The following is a 12807-nucleotide window of genomic DNA, read 5'->3' as shown; positions in this document are numbered from 1 at the left end:
TGTTGGCTTTTATTGCTGGGGGGATAGAATATAAAAACAGGGAGGTATTGCTGCAGTTATATAAGGTATTGGTGAGACCGCACCTGGAATACTACATACAGTTTTGGTGTCCATACTTAAGAAAAGACATACTTGCTCTCGAGGCAGTACAAAGAAGGTTCACTCGGTTAATCCCGGGGATGAGGGGGTGGACATATGAGGAGAGGTTGAGTAGATTGGGACTCTACTCATTGGAGTTCAGAAGAATGAGAGGCGATCTTATTGAAACATATAAGATTGTGAAGGGGCTTGATTGGGTGGATGCAGTAAGGATGTTCCCAAGGATGGGTGAAACTAGAACGAGGGGGCATAATCTTAGAATAAGGGGCTGCTCTTTCAAAACGGAGATGAGGAGAAACTTCTTCACTCAGAGGGTAATAGGTCTGTGGAATTTGCTGCCCCAGGAAGCTGTGGAAGCTACATCATTAAATAAATTTAAAACAGAAATAGACAGTTTCCTAGAAGTAAAGGGAATTAGGGGTTACGGGGAGCGGGCAGGAAATTGGACATGAAGCTGAGTTCGGATCGGTCAATGCCCTGTGGGTGGCGGAGCGGGCCCAGGGGCTGAGTGGCCGGGTCCTGCTCCTACTTCTTGTGTTCTTTAGATTTGAGGTTAGGATCAGATCAGCCATGACCTTATTGAATGGCGGAGCAGGCTCGAGGGGCCGATTGGCCTACTCCTGCTCCTATTTCTTATGTTCTTATGTTCTTAAACTGTTTCCAGTGACAGAAGGGTCGGTAACCAGAGGACACAGATTTAAGATGATCAGCAAAAGAGCCAGAGACAACATAAGGACACATTTTTTTACGCAGCGAGTTGCAATGATCTGGAGCGCACTGCCTGAAAGGGTGTTGGAAGCAGATTCAACAGTAACTTTCAAAAGGGAATTGGATAAATACTTGAAGGGAAAAAATTTACAGGGCTATGGGGAAAGAGCAGGGGAATGGGATGAATTGGATAGTTCTTTCAAAGAGCCAGCACAGCTGATGGGCCGAAAGGTCTCCTCCTGTACTGTACCTACTATGATACTATGAAATGTAAGGTTAGCAATTGTAGTTCACCAGGGGTATGTGCAAGGGTGTTTGAAGAAATGTCAATTTATAATTTTTCTCGTATTGGCACGTTAAATTTATTGAGTATTACCAGTCTTGGCCATTTTTGTATCCCAAGTGTGAAGTCCCCCTTTCATTTGCTTCATCATGAATGCCAAGACATGACAGGACCCATTTGCAGGGTGTGCAATGCGTGGTTGAAGGGCTGTTTCATGCAAAGGGAGGGGGTGGGGGTGGGGCGGTGGTTGGTGGTGATTGTTCCAGGTGGCCTGAATATCTCAAATTCTTTATTTTGCAAATCTCACTATCTGTTAGAGATGAGGGCATCCCTGGCATCACAGGCAACAATGTGCACAGCAGGTCTGGCGATGGGTGCTCCATCTTTATTTTCCTCCTCCTCCTGATCTTCAATGTTGCCACGAGCAGAGGATGCTTGATGAGCGCTGTCGTTGTCCTCCACCTGTAAACCTCTCTGCTGCACTATGTTGTGCAAGAGGCAGCACACCATGATTATTCTGGACACCCTCGCTAAGAGTACTGAAGGGCTCCCCCAGATATATCCAGGCACCCGAAGCACATCTTCAACATGCCTAATGGCTTGCTCAATGACACACCTGGTGGTTATGTGGCTCTGGTTGTACCGCTGTTGTGCCTTGTTGGTGGGGTCTCTCACAGGTATCATAAGCCACGTTTGCAGGGGGTATCCTTTGTCTCCAACGAGCCAGCCTTTAAGTCTTTCTCCTGTATAGAAGAGGTCTGGAACATTGAACTGGGGCAAGATGAAGGAGTCATGACAGCTGCCAAGGAATCTGGTGCACACCTGCAGAAATCTCTTCTGGTGGTCGCACACCAGGTTTATGAAGATTCCTGGCTCATGTGGCGATCCTTGGATTGACACGTGTGCAATTGATTGCGCCCTGGACCTACGGGAAGCCAGCCAGAGAGGTAAAACCCACTGCACATACATTAGGGCCAATGTCGTCAAGGGAGATGTTCACGTAGTCGGACACCCTGGCAAACAAGCCATCCGTCACCTGCCTTATACACTTACGTATAGACGACTGACACACCCTGGAGGTGTCACCGGTGGCACCTTGGAAGAATCCAGAGTCGAAAAAATTGATGGCAGTTGTGACTTTAACTGCGACAGGCAATGCGTGGCCACCAGGTCCAGCTGGGAGCAGCTCTTCCTGAAGGAAGCTGCAGACGTTTGCCAAGAGAACTGAGGGACCAACTGCAATCCTTGAGCTTTTATTGTCAATCACAGGTTTAAAGGGTCAAATCAACTTCTGCATAAATCTCGCCTCCGTTTCATAAGTGAATTTGAGAAGCCATGGGAAATCCGTGCAGGTAAGCTTAAATTCGTTTCAGGTTCACAATCCACAAAAAAATTATCTGGCTTAAGTATTTGAAGTAGGTAGATTTCCCCTTGATTAATCCACTCACCAGCATTTTTTTTTATTCGTTCATGGGATGCGGGTGTCGCTGGCGAGGCCGGCATTTATTGCCCATCCCTAATTGCCCTTGAGAAGGTGGTGGTGAGCCACCTTCTTGAACCGCTGCGGTCCATGTGGTGAAGGTTCTTCCACAGTGCTGTTAGGAAGGGAGTTCCAGGATTTTGACCCAGCGACGATGAAGAAACGGCGATATATTTCCAAGTCGGGATGGTGTGTGACTTGGAGGGGAACGTGCAGGTGGTGTTGTTCCCATGTGACTGCTGCCCTTGTCCTTCTAGTGGTAGAGGTCGCAGGTTTGGGAGGTGCTGTTGAAGAAGCCTTGGCAAGTTGCTGCAGTGCATCCTGTGGATGTACACACTGCAGCCACTGTGCGCCGGTGGTGAAGGGAGTGGATGTTTACGGTGGTGGATGGGGTGCCAATCAAGCGGGCTGCTTTGTCCTGGATGGTGTCGAGCTTCTTGAGAGTTGTTGGAGCTGCACTCATCCAGGCAAGTGGAGAGTATTCCATCACACTCCTGACTTGTGCCTTGTAGATGGTGGAAAGGCTTTGGGGAGTCAGGAAGTGAATCACTCGCCGCAGAATACCCAGCCTCTGACCTGCTCTTGTAGCCACAGTATTTATATGGCTGGTCCAGTTAAGTTTCTTGTCAATGGTGACCCCCAGGATGTTGATGGTGGGGGATTCGGCGATGGTAATGCCGTTGAGTGTCATGGGGAGGTGGTTAGACTCTCTCTTGTTGGAGATGGTCATTGCCTGGCACTTATCTGGCGCGAATGTTACTTGCCATTTATCAGCTCAAGCCTGGATGTTGTCCAGGTCTTGCTGCATGCGGGCTCGGACTGCTTCATTATTTGAGTGGTTGCGAATGGAACTGAACACTGTGCAATCATCAGCGAACATCCCCATTTCTGACCTTATGATGGAGGGAAGGTCATTGATGAAGCAGCTGAAGATGGTTTGGCTTAGGACACTGCCCTGAGGAACTCCTGCAGCAATGCCCTGGGGCTGAGATGATTGGCCTCCAACAACCACTACCATCTTCCTTTGTGCTAGGTATGACTCCAGCCACTGGAAAGTTTTCCCCCCTGATTCCCAATTACTTCAATTTCATTAGGGCTCCTTGGTGCCACATTCAGTCAAATGCTGCCTTGATGTCAAAGGCAGTCACTCTCACCTCACCTCTGGAATTCAGCTCTTTTGTCCATGTTTGGACCAAGGCTGTAATGAGGTCTGGAGCCGAGTGGTCCTGGTGGAACCCAAACTGAGCATCGGTGAGCAGGTTATTGGTGAGTAGGTTATTGGTGAGTAAGTGCACCTTGATAGCACTGTCTACAACACCTTCCATCACTTTGCTGATGATTGAGAGTAGACTGATGGGGCGGTAATTGGCCGGATTGGATTTGTCCTGCTTTTTGTGGACAGGACATACCTGGGCAATTTTCCACATTGTCGGGTAGATGCCAGTGTTGTAGCTGTACTGGAACAGCTTGGCTCGAGGCGCAGCTAGCACTACAGCCGGGATGTTGTCGGGGCCCATAGCCTTTGCTGTATCCAGTGCACTCAGCCGTTTCTTGATATCACATGGATTGAATCGAATTGGCTGAAGACTGGCTTCTGTGATGGTGGGGATATCGGGAGGAGGCTGAGATGTCTCATCCACTCGGCACTTCTGGCTGAAGATGGTTGCAAACTCTTTAGCCTTGTCTTTTGCACTCACGTGCTGGACTCTGCCATCATTGAGGATGGGGATGTTTACAGAGCCTCCTCCTCCTCCCGTTAGTTGTTTAATTGTCCACCACCATTCATGACTGGATGTGGCAGGACTGCAGAGCTTTGATCTGATCCGTTGGTTGTGGAATCACTTAGCTCTGTCTATAGCATGTTGCTTCCGCTGTTTAGCATGCATGTTGTCCTGAGTTGTAGCTTCACCAGGTTGGCACCTCATTTTTAGGTACACCTGGTGCTGCTCCTGGCATTCTCTTCTACACTCCTCACTGAACCAGGGTTGACCCCCTGGCTTGTTGGTAATGGTAGAGTGAGGAATATGCCAGGCCATGAGGTTGCAGATTGTGCTGGAATACAATTCTGCTGCTGCTGCTGATGGCCCACAGCGCCTCATGGATGGCCAGTTTTGAGCTGCGAAATCTGTTCTGAATCTATCCCATTTAGCACGGTGGTAGTGCCACACAACACGTTGGATGGTGTCCTCAATGCAAAGATGGGACTTTGTCTCCACGAGGACTGTGTGGTGGTCACTCCTACCAATACTGTCATGGACAGATGCATTTGCGACAGGTAGATTGGTGAGGATGAGGTCAAGTAAGTTTTTCTCTCGTGTTGATTCACTCACCACCTGCCGCAGGCCCGGTCTGGCAGCTATGTCCTTCAGGACTCGGCCAGCTCGGTCAGTAATGGTGCTACCGAGCCACTCTTGGTGATGGACATTGAAGTTCCCCCACCCAGAGTACATTATGTGCCCTTGCCACCCTCAGTGCTTCCTCCAAGTGGTGTTCAACATGGAGGAGGACTGATTCATCAGCTGAGGGAGGGCGGTCGATGGTAATCAGCAGGAGGTTTCCTTGCCCATGTTTGACCTGATGCCATGAGAGTTCATGGGGTCCAGAGTCAATAGTGAGGACTCCCAGGAACCACTCCCTCCTGACTGTATATCACTGTACCGCCACCTCTGGTCGGTCTGTCCTGCTGGTGGGACAGGACATACCCAGGGATGGTGATGGAAGAGTCTGGGATGTTGGCTGAAAGATATGATTCTGTGAGTATGGCTATGTCAAGCTGTTGCTTGACTAGTCTGTGGGACAGCTCTCCCAATTTTGGCACAAGTCCCCAGATGTTAGTGAGGAGGACTTTGCAGGGTCAACTGGGCTTGGTTTGCCTTTGTCGTGGCCAGTGCTTAGTGGTCCGTCTGGTTTTATTCCTATTAAGACTTTTTTTAAGCGAGATTTTACAACTGAGTGGCTTGCTAGGCCATTTCAGAGGGCAATTAAGAATCAACCACAATGCTGTGGGTCTGGAGTCACATATAGGTCAGACTGGGTAAGGACAGCAGGTTTCCTTCCCTAAAGGACATTAGTGAACCAGATGGGTTTTTACAACAATCCGGTAGGTTCATGTATTTTAATTCCTGATTTTTATTTAATTAATTGAATTTAAATTCCCCAGCTGCCGTGGTGGGATTTGAACTCATGACTCCGGATTATTAGTCCAGGCCTCTGGACTAATGCTACCGTACCCTTAGGGGATGCGACTTCCGGGTATCGTACAAGCGCATCCAAACAAGACTGGGTTAAACCCAGAAGTCAGCACATTGGAGCTGGGTTGCGGTCCCGCTGAAGAAATCAACTATTTTTACTCCCCTCCCGCCCCCAGCCCACCTATTCTTGGGGGTTAAAATTATCCCCCGATTCTCAGTATGGAATTTCAAGAAATTTGCAAAAGATTGGGACATTGAGCACATAATGTCATCTCCATATTATGGCCATTCAATGCAAAATAGAGTAAAGGCATCAAAAGGGCTGCTGAAAAAAGCCAAAATTGTTATTAAGGCCTGCTAAAATGAAGAAACACCCCAGTGGAAGATTTGGCTCTTCTCCAATGCAAGATTGATGGAAGAAAGACTTTGAACTGCTCCAAATATTCTAATGTCAAAAATTGTGGAAGTTGTTGCCTGAAAGCTGTAAAAAGAATAAGAGGAAACAAACAGACTATTACAAGTTAGGGGCATGACAATTATCAGAAGTAAAGAATGATGTTGTAAGAATATAATCATGACCAGAAGTTAGCAACATACAGTTGAGAACAGATCAAGAAGGTTGCTCCTAAATCTTACAAGGTGGAAAGTAATGGAGAAGGATACCGCTAGAATCACCTGCAAATTGTGAAACAAAGGAATCTCCTAATTGATCTACAAGATAATTCTAGATTCATACAGAAGAACAAATTTCATGTTACTTCAGCAAGTCCTGTGTACAGAGTAAACCGATACCAGATGGAGAGAAGGAACTACAAGGGAACAGCAAATCACAAATCCTTAAGTCAAGAAAGTTAGGAAGTCCCATCTCAAATAAAAAGGAGGTTGTCAAGAGGCAAATTAATCAAACTTCGACAGAAGTCGAAGAACTATTACTCAGGTATCAACATTCCACTTTACAGCCTTGGCTCAGTGGTAGCACTCTCGCCTCAAGAGTCAGGGGGTCGTGCGTTCAAGCCCCACTCCAGAGTTTTGAACCTATAATCTAGGCTGACACTCCAGTGCAATACTGAGGGAGTGCTGCACTGTAGGACGTGCCATCTTGGGGATGAGACGATAAACCGGGGCCCCAACTGCCCTCTCGGGTGGACGTAAAAAGATCCCATGGTACTATTCCAGGAAAAGCAGGGGAGTTCTCCCAGTGTCATGGCCAGTATTGATCCCTCAACCAACATCACTAAAACAGATGATCTGGTCATTTATCTCATTGCTGTTTTTGGGAGCTTGCTCTGTGCAAATTGGTTGTCACATTTCCTACATTACAACAGTGAATACATTTCAAAAGTACTTCACTGGTTGTAAAGTACTCGAGACATCCTGAGATTGTGAATGGCGCTATATAAATGCAAGTCTATCTACTTTGGTTACATCAACTGTATATGGTTTAAAGTAAATTACTGGAGGACTCCAAATCAATATTTGGAAGTATGGACATTCAAACTCAAATAGTTTTAAGATGCTATATTAGCTAGACTTTTCGTATTTTTTAAAAATGGAAATATAACAATATTTCCAGAATATGCAATTTAGACTAGACAAAAAACTGGGATATTCTGTGTAGCTATTGGAGTCCAAGAGGTCATTATATACATTTTATTTAAGTATACAAATGGATTGAACTAGTTTGCAGAGTGTTGTCAGAGTGTTTTGTAAAGCAGAAAAAAAATTGCAAGGTAAAAAAAAGAAACTGAAAACATTGTTTCCTGTTTGCAGGCCTTGCTGTGCACAAATTGGCTGCCATGTTTGGCTACAAAATAATAATAATAATAATATGTAAAACAGTTTGGATGTCCTCGAAACATGAAACGGTGTTATACAAATGCAAGTTCTCTCTTTTGTTGTGACTAGGAGACATAAAATCACTAAATACTTGGTTGATTTGTCAGTAAAGCTGTCAGCTCAGTGTTCTCGGGCAGTGGAGAAAGTTAATAAAATGTTGGGATGTATGTCTTGGGATGTGTCTAACAAATCGAAGGAGGTGATGTTGAAGTTGTGTCTGGCCTTTGTCAGACCACAGCTGGAGTACTGTGTTCAATGTTGGTCTCCATATTGCGAAAAAGATGTAGAAGAATTACTGGAGGGAGGCCGAAGGAGAGTGTAGGAGGCTGATTGCTGAACTTAGACGGCTAAGTTATGAAGAAAGATTAGTCAATGCTATGTAAGGAAATGGTTAATTCTTAAAAATTAACTTTTAGCTTTTGCCTGTTTTTTTAAAATTAAATATTAAACAGTTTATTTATAGTTAGTGACAGTTAGTATTACATTTCAACTTTCAGTGCAGAGTTTTAAACTTTCAGTGCAGGGTTATAAACTTTCAGTGCAGGGTTAGCTTTTGCCTGTTAAGTAAGTTTTTGTTAGAAGGCTGGAAATGTCGGTTTCAGTTTCATTTCCAGTGAAAAGAAAAGCAAAGACAGGGCAGCAGAGGCCACAAAATATCTTTGCTCGTTCAGCCTTGAAAGCTACCATAGATCTCTCAGCAGTGAGATATCCATGGACATGTTTTGACCATCAAGTCGAGAAGCTATGGCTTCCGATTGTGACTCCTCCGAGAACTTTGTTGAGGAATTTGGAAAAGATAAAGCCTTGATAAGCCTTGGGAGGCCTTCTTGTTGAAGCTGAAATTCATTAAGTAAATAACGGGATGAGGTAACCCTTTCAAAACATATTAATCTGCACTAGAGAAAAAATATATAAAGAGGGGTTTTAGAATAGATACTTCAGAATTTGAAAAGGCTTGGCCAGCCGATCCCGAGCTCGAAAACTGTAATGTGTGAATTCTCCGGTACATTGTATCATAAGTGTGATACTGAGTATATGTGTAATTGTATTTAGTAATGGTTATCATTGTATATGTGTGATTGTTGGTAATACAGATTATCATTGTATGCTTAATTCCTATGAAAGCCAATAAATGCCTTTGAACCCTATTATCTTGTGGAATAACTTAGAAACGTATAAATAAGGGCACCCATTTCCTAACAGTTGGCACTTCACTCTCCGTGCAAAATGAGGAGGAATTTGACAACCAAAAAAGTCCTCTATCAAGCACAGAATTCAAGCACTAGAGGACGTAGTTTAAGATTTAAGGGAACCAAAGGAAAAGAAGAAACTTAGGCAACATTTTTTAATAAGAGGAGAATAGAATTGAACAATCGATTACCATTGGGAGTGGTGAAACAGAAAACTATGGCAGATTTTCTTTTTTAAAAAGAGGCTGGATGAATTCTTGTTAGTAATGGGGATGCAGGGCTATTAGTTCCAGCAATGCATCCTGATTGGCAATTTGGAAGGGTAGGCTGCATGAACCAATGGTCTTCTACTCAAAACTTCACAATGTATGTTACTTTAGTGCCTTCTTTCAGATGAGATGTTAAACCAAGACCAGTCTGCCCTCTCAGGTGGACATAAAAGATGGGTTAAGCTATACAACCAACACCTTTCATGTCCTCGGGAGATTCCCTAGCACTTCACAGCCAACGTGTAGTAGAGTCACCTTTTGTTAAGTGCATGGAAGATCTCCCAGTGCCATGGCCAACCTTTATCTCTCAACCAATATCACTATAAAACAGTTTAATTGGACATTTATCTTATTGCTGTTTGTGAGACCTTGCTGTATACAAATTGGCTACCACATTTCCCTATATCGGGGCGGATCTTACTGGAAAAATAATGGCATGTTAACATTGCATGCCATTATTAATGCGCAAATTGGCCAGCAAGTTCAGGGGATTAAGAGATACATCATGAGTAACCTCCCTTTCCCCTCCAAAGTCCTTGAACGTGTTGTCACCTCCCAAATCCGTGCCCATCTTTTACTGCAACTCCATGTTTGAATCCCTCCAATCAGGTTTCTGTCCCTGCCACAGTACTGAAGTGACCCTTATTAAAGTCACAAATGACATCCTATGTTACTGTGATGATGGTAAACTATCCCTCCTTATCCTTCTCGACCAGTCTGCAGCCTTTGACACGGTTGACCAAACCATCTTCCTCCAATGCTTCTCCTCCGTCGTCGTCCAGCTGGGTGGGACTGCGCTTGCTTGGTTCCATTCTTATTAATCCAGTCGTAGCCAAAGAATCACCTGTAATGGCTTCTCTTCCCACTTCCGCACCGTTACCTCTGGAGTCCCTCGAGGATCTACCCTTAGCTCCCTCCTATTTTTCAACTACATGCTGCCCCCGGTGACATCATCCAAAAACACGTCAGGTTCCAAATGTATGCTGACGACACCCAGCTCTAACTCACCACCACCTCCATCGATCCCTCCACTGCCTCTGATATGTCACACTGCTTGTCTGACTGGATGAGCAAAAATTTCCTCCAACTAAATATTGGGAAGACCAAAGCCATTGTCTTTGGTCCCTGCCAAAAACTCCATTCCCTAGCCACCAACTCCATCCCTCTCCCTGGCCACTGCCTGAGGCTGAACCAGACCGTTCACAACCTTGGCATCCTAGTTGACCGAGAAGAGCTTCCAACCACATATCCGCTCCATCACCAAGACCGCCTACTTCCAACTCCGCAACATCGCCCGTCTCCGCCCCTACCGCAACTCATCTGCTGCTGAAACCCTCATCCATGCCTTTGTTACCTCTAGGCTTGACTATTCCAATGCTCTCCTGGCTAGCCTCCCATTTTCCACCCTCCGTAAACTTGAGCTCATCCAAAATTCTGTTGCCCATATCCTAACTCACACCAAGTCCTGTTCACCCATCACCTCTGTACTCGCTGACCTACACTGGCACCCAGTCCGGGAACGTCTCGATTTTAAAATTGTCTTCCTTGTTTTCAAACCTCTCCATGGCCTTGCCCCTTCCTATCTCGGTAACCTCCTACAACCCTACAAACCTCTGAAATCTGTGCTCCTCCAATTCTTGCCACTTGCACATCCCCGATTTTAATCACTCCACCACTGGCGGCCGTTCCTTCAACTGCCTAGGCCCTAAGCTCTGGAATTCCCTCCCTAAACCTCTCCACCTCTCTCTCCTCCTTTAAGACACTCCTTAAAACCTACTTCTTTGATGAAGCTTTTGGTCACCTGTCCTAATATTTCCTTATGTGTCTCGGTGTCAAATTTTGTTTGGAAATCGTTCCTGTGAAGCACATTGGGACGTTTTACTACGTTAAAGGCGCTGCATAAATGCAAGGTGTTGTTGAGTTGTGAATCTCCAGAACTTGCTGGTCGATTTATGCCGCTACGCCGTTTACTTCGCACAAACAGCATCTCGCCTTTAGCCTCCCCTTTATTTTTAAGAACCGACTGAATTTGCACATGAACTGCCTATTAAACTCCCCAAAGGAAATTAAGTCTGGTAATTAAGAGCGCAAGTACTCTTATCAACATGATCCTTTTTATTGCAATGCCTATCAACTTTTCTGGCCCAGAAAGGGAACAATTTAAACTGTTCAATCTCAATCGTGCAGGTACTCAATTGTAGTTACAGATTTTTTTAAATGTCAAATTTTAAATGTTTAAATTTTTTTTCTTACTTTTCCTTTCTGTCTCTTTTTTTCTCTCTCAATCCAATCTCTCTATTTCTCTTTCTGTACCTGATTTGACTCTAATTCACCCACACTAATTCACCCTCCTTCTCCATTGTTTATCTGTTTCTTTCTCAATCCTTAAATCTCATTAGTTAAGGAGATACATTGTTTGGTCCCACCATTCACTGAGGTCCTAGATGCTGCACTGCCCTGTTATCAGCTCGCATTTCGAGCAAGTTACCGCATAAAAAAAGTTGAACTGAAGGGTGCAGAAAAAAGTCTAACTTAAGACAAGCGCTGGAAGATAGCCTGCTCCAGCAAAATCTGTCCCATTACAACAGTCCTGAACATTTACCTGAGGAAGGAGGAAGCCTCCGAAAGCTTGTAGATTTCAAATAAAAATTGTTGGACTATAACTTGGTGTTGTAAAATTGTTTACCATTACAACAGTGACCACTTCATTGACTTGTGAAGTACTTTGGCACATCTTGAAAGGCGTTGCATAAATACAGTTTCTTTATTTCGATACATTTACACCAGGTACCCTAAACTTCAATATAAATACACTTTCACACTACATGGCTAAAAGTTACCATTAAATGTCAAAAAGCAGAAAACGAGTTACCATGCTCAAGACAAGTAGAAATGGCAAAATGGGGAAACAGTAACAGAAACACTCATAAGCAATAACCTCATAACTAACAAGTTTTTTAAATAGCAATAAAACCGACAAATTTGTTTAGATCTTGCGTAGATTACCAACGTGGGTTAAACTGCACGTCCTCGGAAGATCCAAAAACAACTTCACACTGTTTTGCAGGCAAAAGTGGTAGTCAATCACGCAGCAAAATGATAAATAACTTGATAAACTGGAAGTGATGATAGTTATATAACTAATAGTCTAATTAAATTTTAATCGGGTACAATGGGTGACAGCAGTGTTTTTTTAAATAAGCGTGTTGCATACCTGTTCGGCAACAGCTCTGAAGAGGCAAGACCCATCCTTAGCGATTCTCTTTCGATATAGACCCTGGCTCCTCAAGTATTCATCCAGCAGAACTTCACTGAGATTATCGGTGCTGTTACAGCGCTCCGCGGCCTCGCAGCCTTTCCCTTTACCCGCACCACTACTCCTCCTCTCCATTTTCAAGTCGCAGCCTCACGTCTTGAATACGAACGCATGGCTGCATTTACTGGGCGCAACTCCTCCGGATCTGGAACCTGTGCCGCGCGCTCCGGGACAAACTTCCAGAGCTCGAGATCCGATTGTCTTGGAGGAAGACTCTCGGTCCGCCCGGTCGGTCACTCACTCACTCACTCGGTCGGTCGGTCCATTTGTTTTGACATGGTGGGTTCTGGGTGATGTAGTCCGCCCTTGTCCGTCTCTCTCACCCTCCCGCGCAGCCGCCGGGCCGCGAAAGGACTGCAGGACCCAGAGCCCATCGCAAAGGCGCTCCGCGGAAGAAATTGAAAGGAAAAGCGAAAGTTATTCCTCCACCACCAG

At 45.1% G+C, this 12807-nt stretch overlaps 1 protein-coding gene across 1 annotated transcript in view; it reads right to left on the bottom strand.

Moving 5' to 3' along the window:
* otud4 (OTU deubiquitinase 4) overlaps positions 1–12702 on the bottom strand; it is a 114168-nt gene extending 101466 nt beyond the window's left edge. Inside the window, exon 1 of the mRNA XM_067992376.1 lies at positions 12271–12702. Coding sequence (XP_067848477.1) covers positions 12271–12447 — 177 coding nt within the window. The 5' untranslated portion in view covers positions 12448–12702. The remainder of the gene's footprint in view (positions 1–12270) is intronic.
* Positions 12703–12807: the final 105 nt, after the last annotated feature.

Source organism: Heptranchias perlo, chromosome 1, assembly GCF_035084215.1.
Source record: "Heptranchias perlo isolate sHepPer1 chromosome 1, sHepPer1.hap1, whole genome shotgun sequence".
Taxonomy (NCBI): domain Eukaryota; kingdom Metazoa; phylum Chordata; class Chondrichthyes; order Hexanchiformes; family Hexanchidae; genus Heptranchias; species Heptranchias perlo.
Note: the sequence above shows the minus strand (reverse complement) of the source record. Positions and strands in the feature narration are given on the sequence as shown.